This window comes from Myodes glareolus, chromosome 4 (assembly GCF_982192425.1).
Source record: "Myodes glareolus chromosome 4, mMyoGla1.1, whole genome shotgun sequence".
NCBI classification, from domain to species: domain Eukaryota; kingdom Metazoa; phylum Chordata; class Mammalia; order Rodentia; family Cricetidae; genus Myodes; species Myodes glareolus.
The window spans coordinates 111,109,581-111,122,160 of NC_142029.1; the positions used below are offsets into that span (position 1 = coordinate 111,109,581).

Below are 12,580 nucleotides of genomic sequence, written 5' to 3' on the forward strand. Positions count from 1 at the left end.
ACCGCTCACCGCGCCGATTTAAAGATTAGCACCGTCCACCGCGCCAATTTAAAGATTAGCACCGTTCACCGTGCTGATGTAAAGAGCACTGTCTACTGTACCCTTTGCTGAGAAGAAACCTTTGTGTAGTATGAAACAGCTTCTGTGGGCAGATGGAAGTGAAATCAAAGTAGGAACTATCTGAATAAAGAATAAACATCAAACCCAGGTTCATTACAGCAGATTCTCTTTTTTGAATTGTTTTTATTGTGCTATACATTTTTCTTCACTCCCCAACCTTCCTCCCCTCTCCCCTTCTGCCCTCTCCCATGACCCCCATGCTCCCAACTTACTCAGGAGATCTTGTCCTTTTCTCCTTTCTATTTAGATCCATGAATGTCTCTCTTAAGGTCCTCTTTGCTGTCTAGGTTCTCTGGAGTTGTGAATTGTAGGCTGGTTTTTCTTTGCTTTATGTCTAAAAGTCACTTACGAGTAAGTACATATATTTGTCTTTCTGGGTCCGAGTTACCTCACTCAATATGGTTTGTTCCAGAACCAGCCATTTGCCTACAAATTTTGAGATACTGTTATTTTTTCCTGCCGACCAAGCAGTACTCCATTGTGTAAATGTACCACATTTTCTTTATCCAATTTTTGGTTGAGAGGCATCTAAGTTGTTTCCAGGTTCTGGCTATTACAAATAATGCTGCTATGAACACAGTTGAGCACATGTTCTTGTGGTACGAATGAACTTCCTTTGGTTATATACCCGAAAGTGGTATTGCTGGTTCTTGCGGAAGATTGTTTCCTAATTTTCTGAGAAATTGCCATACTGATTTCCAAAGCCGCTGTACAAGTTTGTACTCCAACCAACAATGGAGGAGTGTTCCCCTTACCCCACACACTCTCCAGTGTAACCAGGGGAACCAGGAAAGCTCCATGAATGCAATGGGGTGGGGAGTGGGGGTGGGGGACCACGCAGAAACTTTCCGGGGAAGCAGTTTAAATAGACTGGGGGAGTGGTCAAGATTTTGGCGGGCTGTCTTGACACTGCTCTAGAGAGGAGTCAAGGCTTGGTGGGCACAGGGACGGGGCCTCCAAAGATGGAGGTCAGAGACCGGGACTTGGGACTTACACTACTTTTGTTTGTTTGTTTGTTATTTTCAAGACAGGGTTTCTCTGGGTAACAGTCCTAGATGTCCTGGAACTAGCTCTTGTGGACCAGGTTGTCCTCAAACTCACAGAGATCTGCCTGCCTCTGCCTCCCAAGGGCTAGGATTAAAGGTGTGTGCCACCACTGCTTGGCTGAATACTACTTTTTTATCCCTATTGCTTGCACTGATTTTGGGATCCCTTGGACCCTGCCCAAAGCAATGTGCCTTACCCTTTCTGAGGAGCGGATGGTGTGGGGATGGAAGGGGAGGTGGAGGGGATGGGAGGAGGGGAGAGAGTGAAAACTGGGATTGGTATGTAAAATGAAGAAAGATAGTTTGTTTTCTTTTTCAAAAGAAAAACTATGAAAGCTGCAAAGCTGCTTCCACACTAGAACCTGGGGTTTAGATAACCCAAGTCTGTGTTCCTGAGCTGTGATTGCCCCAAGCGGCTCTAGGACAAATCATCTCTTCTTTCTCTTAAGATGAGATCTGTGGCTTCCGTGTTGACAGCAAATAACTCCAACATATGCGATTGCCACAGTAAATGTCTGTTATAGGAGGAAATATCAGCACTGTGAAGCCAGTCTAGAGCACTCACAGAAACCCTGAAACATCAGAGCCCTGCAGCTTAGGGAAGCACCCCCCAACTACAGACTAAATTCCTCTAATACTACCCAGAAAAGGTCAGCATTGCTGCCTCTGGTCTCAGTACGTTGACTTCCTGAGCGTTGTCACTAGAGTTATAGTTAACTTTATATATGTATAGTGGAGAGCTGTGCTCATGGAGCACCTTCGAAATGACTAATCCTCATAGGGGATTTTGCTCTCCTAGCAACTAGACACAGCCATCCTACCTACCCTCTGATTTTCTGGTTCCCCTGAGGTTAAATCAACATTTTAAAAGGCTTCTACTTCTACCTACTGTTTTGGTGATCAAATAATAATGCCTCAAGGTAATGCTGGAAGTCCTACAGTTTGTCAAGCCTTCTTGGGGAGGAGCTAGGACACAGCTTTTGAACACATGCTCTTTGCCAGAGGTTCCACTGACCTGGGCTCTGCAAAGATCCTGGTCCACACAGGACACTTCAGGCTCATACTGCCTCATGTCATTGCCACAGTGACAACCGTGGGTCCTGGCCTCCTGGCATCAACAGTCACGTGATCGGATCAGGATTGGGTGACCCCTCACTGGTAACAAGTACAGGAGGAGTGATGGTTGATTTTCCAAGATATATTATAAACCCCTTTCCCTCTTTCTTCTTCTTTTTCTACTGCCTGCGGATCTGCGGCTATTTCTTTTGTGAATGGGGCCTCCTGAGAAGAATGTGTGTCTACACATGCCAATTAAACTGTAACATCTGAGGCCTGTGGTAGAGACTCCTTCATCTTTCAGAAACCTGCCTCTCAGGTGGCATTGCAATTGTATTTTAGTAAACAAAGCCTGCCTGAAGATCTGAGAGTAAAACAGTCAGTCTTACAGGCCAGAGAATGGTAACAAACACCTTCAATCCCAGTAGCCACAACGACACACACCTTTAATCCCAATAGCCACACTAGTTGCCATAGAAATTGGGTGCTGCATGCCTTTAATCCCAATGGTGCACATCTTTAATTCCAGCCCTAGAGAAGAATATAAGATGGGGGGGGGGCGGCGGCGAGGGGAGAGACAGCTCTCAGGGCAGTATCATTCTGAGATTCCCAGAGGCAGGATCGCCATTTCAGACTGAGGTTGAGGTAAGAGTTAGTGGCTGGCTGGTTTGCTTTTTGGATCTTCAGGCTGAAGCTCAATTTCTGACCCTGAGATTTTATTAATCGTGCTTCATGCTGTGAATTGTAACTTTCTTTACCATAAAGAATGCCATGAACCTGTTTCCACATTGGAACCGGGGGTAACCTAGACCCATGTTTACAGGCCATGGTCCCCTGTATTTTGGTTCCAGAATAAACTGGCTCTTTCTCCCTGGGAACTGAGAGGTGTGTTTTGCCCCATCATTTTCCTGTCATTTCCTTCCTCCCTTCCTTCCTCTTCACCTCTCTCTCTTTTCTCCCTCCTGCCTCTCTCTCTTTCTCCCTTCCCACTTCCCCCTCCTCTCTCTTCCCTTTCCTCCCATTTTTTTCTTTTCAATGGTACATAAGACTATATATGAGTGATTTTCCTTAAATAATAATTATTTTTCTTCAAACTCTGGGCTTTAATCCATATTGTTATATGGAAAACCTGGTGTGCTAAGAGAGTTTTTGTTTTTTACATTTAAGCCTTCAACTGTACACTTGACTTTACTGTCCTAGCTTCTGAAGGTTCTAAGACACTGGAGGAATTAAATTTTCTGCTTTCAAATTTGTTGCTTTTAATTCCTGCTTCCCATGTCCTTTTTCTTTATTGTTTAGACACCTGGCAGTGCTTTCCTGTTGCTGGAAGGAAATGGTTCAGCCTGCTCCTATCCAAGAGGCTGCATCACCAAAAAAATCCACCCCAGCATGGGTGACCATTCACAGAAACTGGAAACACAGAGCTTACTGCAGAACCTGCAGGCAGCTCAGCCGGTGGGGGCCCTTCGGTTGGTTAGAGCCTCTTCCAGGTAGCTCACCTGGTTTGAAGGTGTCTTTCAGCTCTCCTTACAGCTTCTACATGGTTGAGAAAGAGAGGCCTAATGTATGGGCAGTTGTAGGAACCTCGTGAAGCCTTTGGGTTATTTCCTGAGCCCAAGAACCTGTCTGCAGGATGGAAGGTTCACCCCTCAGAACACCCAGGGATTCACATACTTTCTCGAATCCTCTGTCGATTATCCAGACGCTGCTGATTGTGCACTTGGAACTTCCTCCAAAACACAAGGTTTTCGTCCCAGAGAAAAGTGCTACACAGCAGTCAGCACATTTAGGGAGCCCGCACGGACCTACGGACCTCCAAACACAGTGCACACAGGCCACGCTTAGGGGATCTGCACGGACCTCCAAACACAGTGCACGCAGGTACAATAAATACTGCTCTTCACAGGCTGAGACAGATCATGCTTAACTATGGTGACTCATCCACGGTCACAAAGCAGCTTTGTCCCCAGTGAAGTCACCCTGGAAGCTCTCCTTTCAACCAGCTGTGCATCTCTTAGAGTTTCCAAGACTCTGGCCTGAATTCGATTTTTTAAAAACGTTTTTATTTGCCTGTCTTTATGTGCACTGGAACCCAAGGAGGCCAGAAGAGGGTGCCAGGTCTTCTGAATCTGGAGTTCCAAACAGTTGTGAATCACTGTGTGGGTGCTGGGAACCAACCCCAGGTCCCCTGAAAGAGCAACAAGTACTCTTAACCACTAAGCTCTCTCTAGCCTCCAGCCTAATTTCTTTAAGATCGATTGACATTGCTCTGTTCATTTCTAGGGCACCATTAGTCTAATGGTCCATCTTCTAACTTTCCACACTTGGCTCGCCCATCTTCTCAGGGTACACCCTAACAGCACCCAGATGAACGCATTTTATAAGCTCCGCACAAGCTTCCCATCAGGTCCAGAGAGTTATGTCATGCAGCTCTACATATATTTATGGTTGGGGTAATTTCTAAAAACCAGGAGCAGAGAGATGCATTCTCAAAATGATAAAGACTGTAAGCTGGGCATTTATAGCAAATGAAGAGGCATGGAGAGAAAAAAATAGGATAGAAAGAATGAGAAAGAGAGAGGAAGGGGAGGAGAGAGACAGAGGTAGAGCGATCTCCTGCCATGTGACTCAGGGCCCACCACCGCCCTACTGCTCCTGCGCAGTCTGGGGGTCGACGTGCGCCACACGCCCACGCTCTGCTTGCTGTTTACCGCCCGGGTCTCAGGAGTCAGAGCCTCGCTGTATCCTCACCAAAGAGAAGACAGCTCTGTAGAGGCTCAGGAGCTCAGGAACATGAGTGGTCGGGCTCGAGTGAGGGCACGAGGCATGGGCCCCCGCCATGGTGCCAGGGAAGTGGGGAGCACCCCAGGAAATCTCATGGTGAGTGTTTCTCGCCGTCCTCCCTGTGGCCATCCCGCAGTGCTTCCCCCTGCCTGCTTCTCTTCCCTAACTTCTCTTTGCTTCCCAGGATTTCCACCTTTTTTTTTTGTTTTTCTCCCAAGTGGCTAGATACTGTTGTTGAGACCTGGAAGGGCGAAAAGCTCTGTGGATAGGAAATGTGAAACTGCCTTCCACTTTCTTAGCGATAATTCGGTTTGGTAACCATAGTAGAAGTCCTGTCCAATTCAGAAGTGGCTTAGAGTCTACTGCTGTTGGTTGAGCAAGCGCTCAGAGTGGGGCTGTTTGCTGGCTTTGGGTGGTCAGACTGAATCAGTCCTGAATAGCGACTACACACCCACGAATTGGAGAAACGTAGCCTCAGACCAGAGCCCGCAGTCTGTCATCATTTTGCCTTTGTTATCATTTAGTGTTCTCTTGATTTTGCTCTTAAAAAAATAACAAAAACAAACAGGCCAAGGTATAGTAATTTCTTGGGCAAAGAGAAGTTTCTACAGAGAAAATATTAATAGCCAATCATATTACTAACTGGTTTTGTGGATTTTTTTTTTTGATTTTTGAGACAGGGTTTCTATGTAGTTTTTGGTGCCTGTCCTGGAACTAGCTCTTGTAGAGCAGGCTGGCCTCGAACTCACAGAGATCCGACTGCCTCTGCTTCCCGAGTGCTGGGATTAAAGGCGTGAGCCACCACCGCCCGGCTCGTGGACTGGTTTTGGTTCTGTTCGTTTACAGGGGTCACCCCTGGGCTCAGGGCCCCACTTCCACCTCTTACCCTCAGGGCTCTAACACTGTCATCTGTCTCGTGCTCAGATGCCCACCGGCTCACGATAAAAGCCTGGCGAGGGGAGAGGGCTTCAGCTTCTCCGTAGCCTGGAGGGGAGAATGACCTCCTCCCTCGTGCCCCTCCAGGGTTTCTGCCTCTTAGTGTTTTCGGCTGCTGGATCGTGGTAATTTATATCAGACATGATACCGCTCTTGCCTTTTGGTAACCTTGTGGGTTGTGAGTTGATTTAAAGCTGAGCAAACTTTCTCCCTGCTTTGTAGGCCGCGTCCTCCAGTCCCAGGGACAGCCAGGCGTCCAGCAGTGGGGCAAGTGACATTTCCCAGTCAGGTAAGTGCGGCTGGGTCTGCTTCCCTGACTCCTTCAGCCTGAGCAGAGCGGAGAGACCCACCAAGCCCTGAGACACCAGGCTCCGTTGACGGCTCTGTTCCCTTTCCCACGGGTCATCCTCACATGGGTCATCCTCACATGTTCACTGTGTGTTTTCTGAGCTTCCTGGTCATGCTTGAGACACAGGGATCCAGACGGGGAAGCCAGTTTTCTGATTCTTTCTGCTCAGGGAATAATTCTGGAACCTCACCACTCTTGAGCCAGAGTCTCAGAGCCCAACTAGCCTCAAACTTACTGTATTCCTGAAGCTGACCTTGATTTCTGATTCCCCTGCGTCTACCCCAGCCCCTCAGTACTGGAATTGCAAGTGTACATCACCCATTTTGCATGGCCCTGAAGATTAGATCTGGGGTCTCATGCATACTAAGAGACAAGCCCTTTGCCTACTGAGTTACATTTTCCAGCCCTCGAAAGACACATTCCAAAAATACAGAGCACAAAGATCAAAGCATTCATTTACAGGGTGGGAGAGACCAGCCACACACCACCACCTTCCTCTCCCTCCCACCAGTCAGGGCAGGTTCAGTCTCAGGATTCCTGTCCCCTCTAGATCACACAGCTTGAGTTGACATGCCAGGTGTATTGGGTTTTGCTTGGGCTGTCGTGAGGAAGTGCCATAGACCGAGGGGCGTAGATAAGAGACATTCGTTTTTCCCTAACTCCAGAGGGTTGAAGTGAATCTGAGAACGTAGTTCATTTCATATCCCCGGGTAAAAACCTGTCTACCATGTCCCCTATTCTGACCATAGAGTGACACCATTGGGTTCCAGCTGTAAGCACTGAGGGGCCCCTGGACCCTGGTGTGCCCACCTGTCCTGAGCGGGGCCTTCCGGTCCACGTATGCAGTCCCAGGTGATGTGTACCGCAGTGAGAACGTACTGTGTGGACACAGGAGGTCAGCTCTGAGAGGCGGCAAGTTGGCTAATCTGTTCCTGCCACTCAAACACCATTTCACTTTGTATGTGACTCAGGATGGAAGCAGTTCATCTTTGAAGGCACACTGAATTTTTATGGATTTCTTTAAGTTATGGTAATATACATAGAACCTAATTTTTTTCATCTCAGCTCCTCTTTTTGTTTGTTTTTCTAGACAGGGTTTCTTTGTGTAGCCCTGGCTGTCCTGGTGCTAGCTCTGTAGACCAGGCCTTGAACTCACAGAGCGCCACTTGTCTCTGCTTCCCCAGTACTGCCATTTTAACTTTTGTGTACAGTCCTGGGGTTTCAAGCGCACTTACATTGAACAGTTACTGCTGCCACCACCTCTGGAACTCCTTTGTATTGGAAAATCGAGACTTATCTCTTATACAGTAACTCCCCAGTCCTCAGCCTCCCCATTTCTGAGAACCACCTCTCTGTAGTAGTTGGAATTTTTTAAAAACAAGATTTGATTTTATGTTTAATTGTGTGTATTGTATGTGTCTGTGTGAGGTCAGAGGCATTGGCACTGGATTCCCCCTGAAGTAATTGCGAGCCTCCTGATATGGCAGCTAGGAATCACACCCTGGTCTTCAAGGAAAGAAGTGCTCTTAACCACTGAGCTGCTTCCTTGGCCCTCGTAGATGAATTTAAAACTGCCTAAAAAATCACTTGAATTCTAGATCAATGGGAGATGTAGATGATCAATTCAAATTCATACAATATCTGAAAATTAAATGAAGGGGTTTGTTTTTGTTTGTTTTTGGTTTTTCGAGACAGGGTTTCTCTGTAACTTTGGAACCTATCCTGGAACTTTCTCGGTAGACCAGACTGACCTTGAGCTCAAAGAGATCTGCCTGCCTCTCTGCCTCCCAAATGTTGAAATTAAAGGCATGTTGCCACCACCACCTGGCAAATGAAGGTTTTTTAAAATTGGTTTCTTCATTGTGGTTTTAAATCTTCCTGAGAGACTCTATGTCTATGGAGAAGGGTTCCGATGGAAGTTCAGAGCAGGTGAAAGGAGCTCTTGGGGACACAGCATCCAGTGACTTCCTCACAGGACAGGTGAACTCAGAGGCAGAGGTTCAGCACACCACTAGGCATGCCACTTTGCCACAAAGTCCTGGCATTTTGATGGTTTAAAGTTACCTTCCAAGGGCTGAAGACGTTGAAAAGGCGACTGTCTTCTGTTCTCAAACAAGTTGCTTAGATGGAAGCACTTATTTCACTGTTCTGTGATCTAATGCACATGGTAGATGCTGAGGTGGACTCTGTTTTCCCATCTTCTCTTCTTTAGGAACAATCTAGCGTGATTGTTGATGGCTAAGCCTGGGTGGTTTCTGTTTTCAGTGATAAAAGTGAGAGATCCCCTGTGGTAGCCTGGATCTCTTCAGAGTACAGTTACCCTAGAACTGAAGGAGAAGGAGGTCACTGTCACTTGTTAGCAGGTGGACCTGGGCACAAGGAGGCAGCGGGTCTGCTGAGCCAAGAAGAGGAAGTCGATGGTATTATGAAAGCTAACACTAGTATTTCTGGCTAAACATCCACGCTTCCTCTGTAATTTTCAGCGCAGAGGCTGAAGTCTCCTGCATCGTCAGGGGTGAGCTGGCAGTGCAGGACATCTCAGGAAGAGCCGTTTGGACTGTCAGTGTGGTTTTGATGCGCACAGTTAGTCTACCATAGTGTGTTATCTTCTTCTTCCAGATGAGGTCACTGTCTCTTCTGATGACAGTGGACGTTCCTTCATGGAAAGAGGCCAAGGCAGACGAGACTTTGTAGATTTGAGTGTCTGTACCAGGGAGAAGCTGGCACACGTGAAAGATTGTAAAACAGGTAACCAGTCCCTTCTTGTTACTTTTTAAAGGTTACCAAATCTTGCCACAGAATTTACGTTTCTAGTTCTAAAACTGGTAAGTTTGTTAATCACCTGAGAGCTGTTGACTGTCTGTTCTTTTGAAGACATTGTCTGGGTACTCTGAGTGTCAGAAACACAAAACCTCCTCAAACCAAATCTCACTTTCAGGAAAGATACCCTCTTCTCACTTGGGGAAGACATAGGGAGACGCATCTTCTCCTTCCAGCCCTGACCCTATGTGGAGAATCAGCCTGTGGGGATTTTAGCTGTAGAAAGGAAACCTCAGCCAATGGGGGCACCTCTTTATTCACACTCTAGGCTCCTTCCCAAATGGCATACACAGGTGTGAACTGACACACCTTCTGGAAGCAGGGTCTGTGGTTTTCTCTGGATTTGCAGGAAGCTTTGTGGCTCCCTCCTCACTAATTGGAATTATCTAGCAGGCAGCCGCACAGCTGACATAACATTTCCCAGAAGGTGCTCACCTCCCTGCATGCTGGTGCTGCGGGCTCGTTCTGCTGACCTTGAGCTGGAGAGAGGGCTGGGTGGGGAAGAGCACACACCACACTAGCAAAAGATTGGCGTTCAGATCCCACGGTTCGTGTGAGGCAGCTCACGAATACCTGTAACGCCAGCTCCAAGGAGGTGCACAGCCGTCTAGCCCCATGGACACCCACACGCATATGCATGCAGATGAGCACACAAATGATAAGAATCAAGTCCTTTTAGCCCCTCCCTCTGAGACGCGCACTGATTTACACACCTTCCTGACCTGGGCACTGAGAGTGCCTGCTGCTGCCTGGAAACACGGGTGCAGATGATCTCCCAGGCTCTGCCAGTTCCTCAGTCTAGACTGACGTTTCTCATTCTGAGTGATGGCTGGCTCACATGTGTCACCCTTCACTAAGAATGCGGGAGAACAAAATTTTTCCTTAGGCAAAAATGACGTACTTATCTCCGGCCTCTGCCAGACACGTGTATCATAGGCCCAGACTGAGGACACTAAAGTATACAAGTACCATGTATTCTCCGTGAAAAAAAAAAAGCACACTAGTCTATGTGTAGTAGAAAGATACAAATTTGATCATTTTCTGTCAAGACAAGTGAGGAAAAAAGTCATTGGTACCGGTCTAGATTCTGTCCTGGGGAGGAGCTTGTGACATCCTCTGAACAGCCAGCTATGTTCTGGCTGGCTCTGATTTTGTCCTGCAGATGTTTAAGCTGAGAGCAGAAATGTCTGTAGGGGAAGGCGTTCCAGGAAGCACACATGGGCTCCATGTGCCCGTACAAAACAGAAGGACAAGTCACGTTGCTTCTGTACAGGAGTGCCCGATTCTGACTCATGGCCTGCCTCTACTTCTTTGGGGGACTTCCACAGTGTTCTGACTACTGATAGAGCATCGTCAGGATTTTCTACAGCCTGCTTCTCATTAGCTCAGTGTCTTAGAGGTTGGGAGTTGTATCATTCATGGCGAGAATGGGCTAGGCTTTTGTTTCTGCTGGGTTTGTAATCTCAGAGCAGAATCTGAGCCTGTCGGCTACCTGAGTCACAGAGACCCATCTGGAAGGTGTCACGCCGGGGGTCCAGGCAGTCTCCTTTAGGTGCCTCTCCTCCCAATCTTGGGAAATCACATCTGTCTCTGTCTTTGGAGGTCTGTTGTGCACATGAGCTCACATTAACTCCCAGTGGCATTGCCAGGTTGAAGATGCAAAGGTTTAATCCCATACCACTGATCAAAAGCCCCTACTTTATAGCAACCACGGTCCATGTGCAATTTTTAAAAATGTGATTAATATTAATATGGTGTGCTCCTCTGATGAAAAATACCTTTTTTCTTCCCCAGGTTCTAGCGGAATACCTCTGCGGCTGGTTACGAATCTCTTTAGTTTAGATTTTCCCCAGGATTGGCAACTGTACCAGTACCATGTCACGTATAGCCCAGACTTAGCCTCTTGGAGGCTGAAGATGGCTTTGCTTTATAGTCACAGCAAACTCTTGGACAAGACAAAAGCATTTGATGGCACCAGCCTTTTTCTCTCAGAAAAGCTGGACCAAAAGGTACAGTGTGATCAGTATTTCACTCAGTGTGTGTACATGGATATATTTGCTTATTCTGTATGTGCAGAGAAGATCCTTGATATTCTTGACAATTTGAAGGAGTGTTTCCCATGCCCACTCCCTTGCTTAAGAGCCCAAAGGTTTCCTAAGATGTCACCATTGATATCGTAGATAAAACTGATGCTCCAGCATGCTAAACATTCAAGAGCTGCACATTCTTAAGACAGATGAACTTGGAAACCTTCTCCAAGCAGGTGGAACCCATAGAATCACCATTTCCACGGCTCTGAGGCTGTGCATTTCTGCACGCTCCTGCCCCTGTGCAGGGTGCCTGTGTGGCCAAATAATTCCGTGTCCATTTTTTAAATATTTATTCATTATTTATACAATATTCTTTCTGTGTGTATGCCTGCAGGCCGGAAGAGGGCACCAGACCTTATTACAGACGGCTGTGAGCCACCATGTGGTTGCTGGGAATTGAACTCAGGACCTTTGGAAGAACAGGCAACACTCTTAACCGCTAAGCCATCTCTCCAGCTCCTTTCTCTCATCCCTCACTGAGTCACAGGAAAGATGAGTTACTGGTGTCAGTTCTAAAAGTGTTTGCAAAATGAGACCACTGAAGTAGTTTAGTGTTTGGTCTTCCTTTACCCATTTTCCCCCCAGATTTTCAACATTACCATACCGTATGATACCATACCGTAAATGGATATCCGTAGGCATGGGTCTCTCAATATTCTGTTTTAAAACGAGATCTGAACTACTGTGAGAGAAAAGAGCCTGGCTTTAAAGAGTTACAGTAGAACACAGGATGAGACCTTTGATGCTTCCAGTGAGAAAGTTCAGTCAGCGAGCTCCACATTTTTAAGCACTGTGGTGCCAACAGCTTAGGATAGCTAACCTTGCTAACCAAGAAAGGCTTTGGGATTTTACCTAAGAAATGAGCTTCTGAGCATTAATTTGTAAGACATTAAAATGGATGGCGCCAAGTGGTGAGATGTGGTGGCTCAGATCACCGGAATCTGCATTGAGAATGATTTTATTCCCCTTCCAGTCCTTTGTCCCATGACATGTCGATGAATGCACCATATCTTCTTGTTAGTATTCTTATGGTGTGTTTCCAGGATCTTGTCAGGATTCAGATCCGCTTGTCCTTGGAGTCGTTTTTATAGCATTAGCTGAGAAGCTTCAGTGGTGTTAGAGTCACTTGTGAGCCGCATGCCAGGAATAGGTGAGCACTGCTCATGTCAGCCCAGAACTAGCTTGTCCTATGTGTCAGACACATCTGCATGCTGGGGACGGCGTCAGTGAGGGGCAGGTGACGAGGTCGGCTGTAAGACAGACCATGTGACTCGTCAGGGCTGTTGGCCGTATCCCCAGATTAGGTGTCGCCGGGTGCAGACAGAGCTTACTGTGTCCCTTATTTGCTCTATGTCCTGTCACTCGGTTACAGGGAGCAT

General features: G+C 47.1%; 1 protein-coding gene across 1 annotated transcript in view; it reads left to right on the forward strand.

Moving 5' to 3' along the window:
• Positions 1-4,927: 4,927 nt before the first annotated feature.
• Piwil4 (piwi like RNA-mediated gene silencing 4) overlaps positions 4,928-12,580 on the forward strand; it is a 38,723-nt gene continuing 31,070 nt past the window's right edge. Inside the window, exons 1-4 of the mRNA XM_087905872.1 lie at positions 4,928-5,102; positions 6,165-6,231; positions 8,911-9,039; positions 10,906-11,120. Of these exons, the coding sequence (XP_087761998.1) occupies positions 5,016-5,102; positions 6,165-6,231; positions 8,911-9,039; positions 10,906-11,120 (498 nt within the window). The 5' untranslated portion in view covers positions 4,928-5,015. The remainder of the gene's footprint in view (positions 5,103-6,164; positions 6,232-8,910; positions 9,040-10,905; positions 11,121-12,580) is intronic.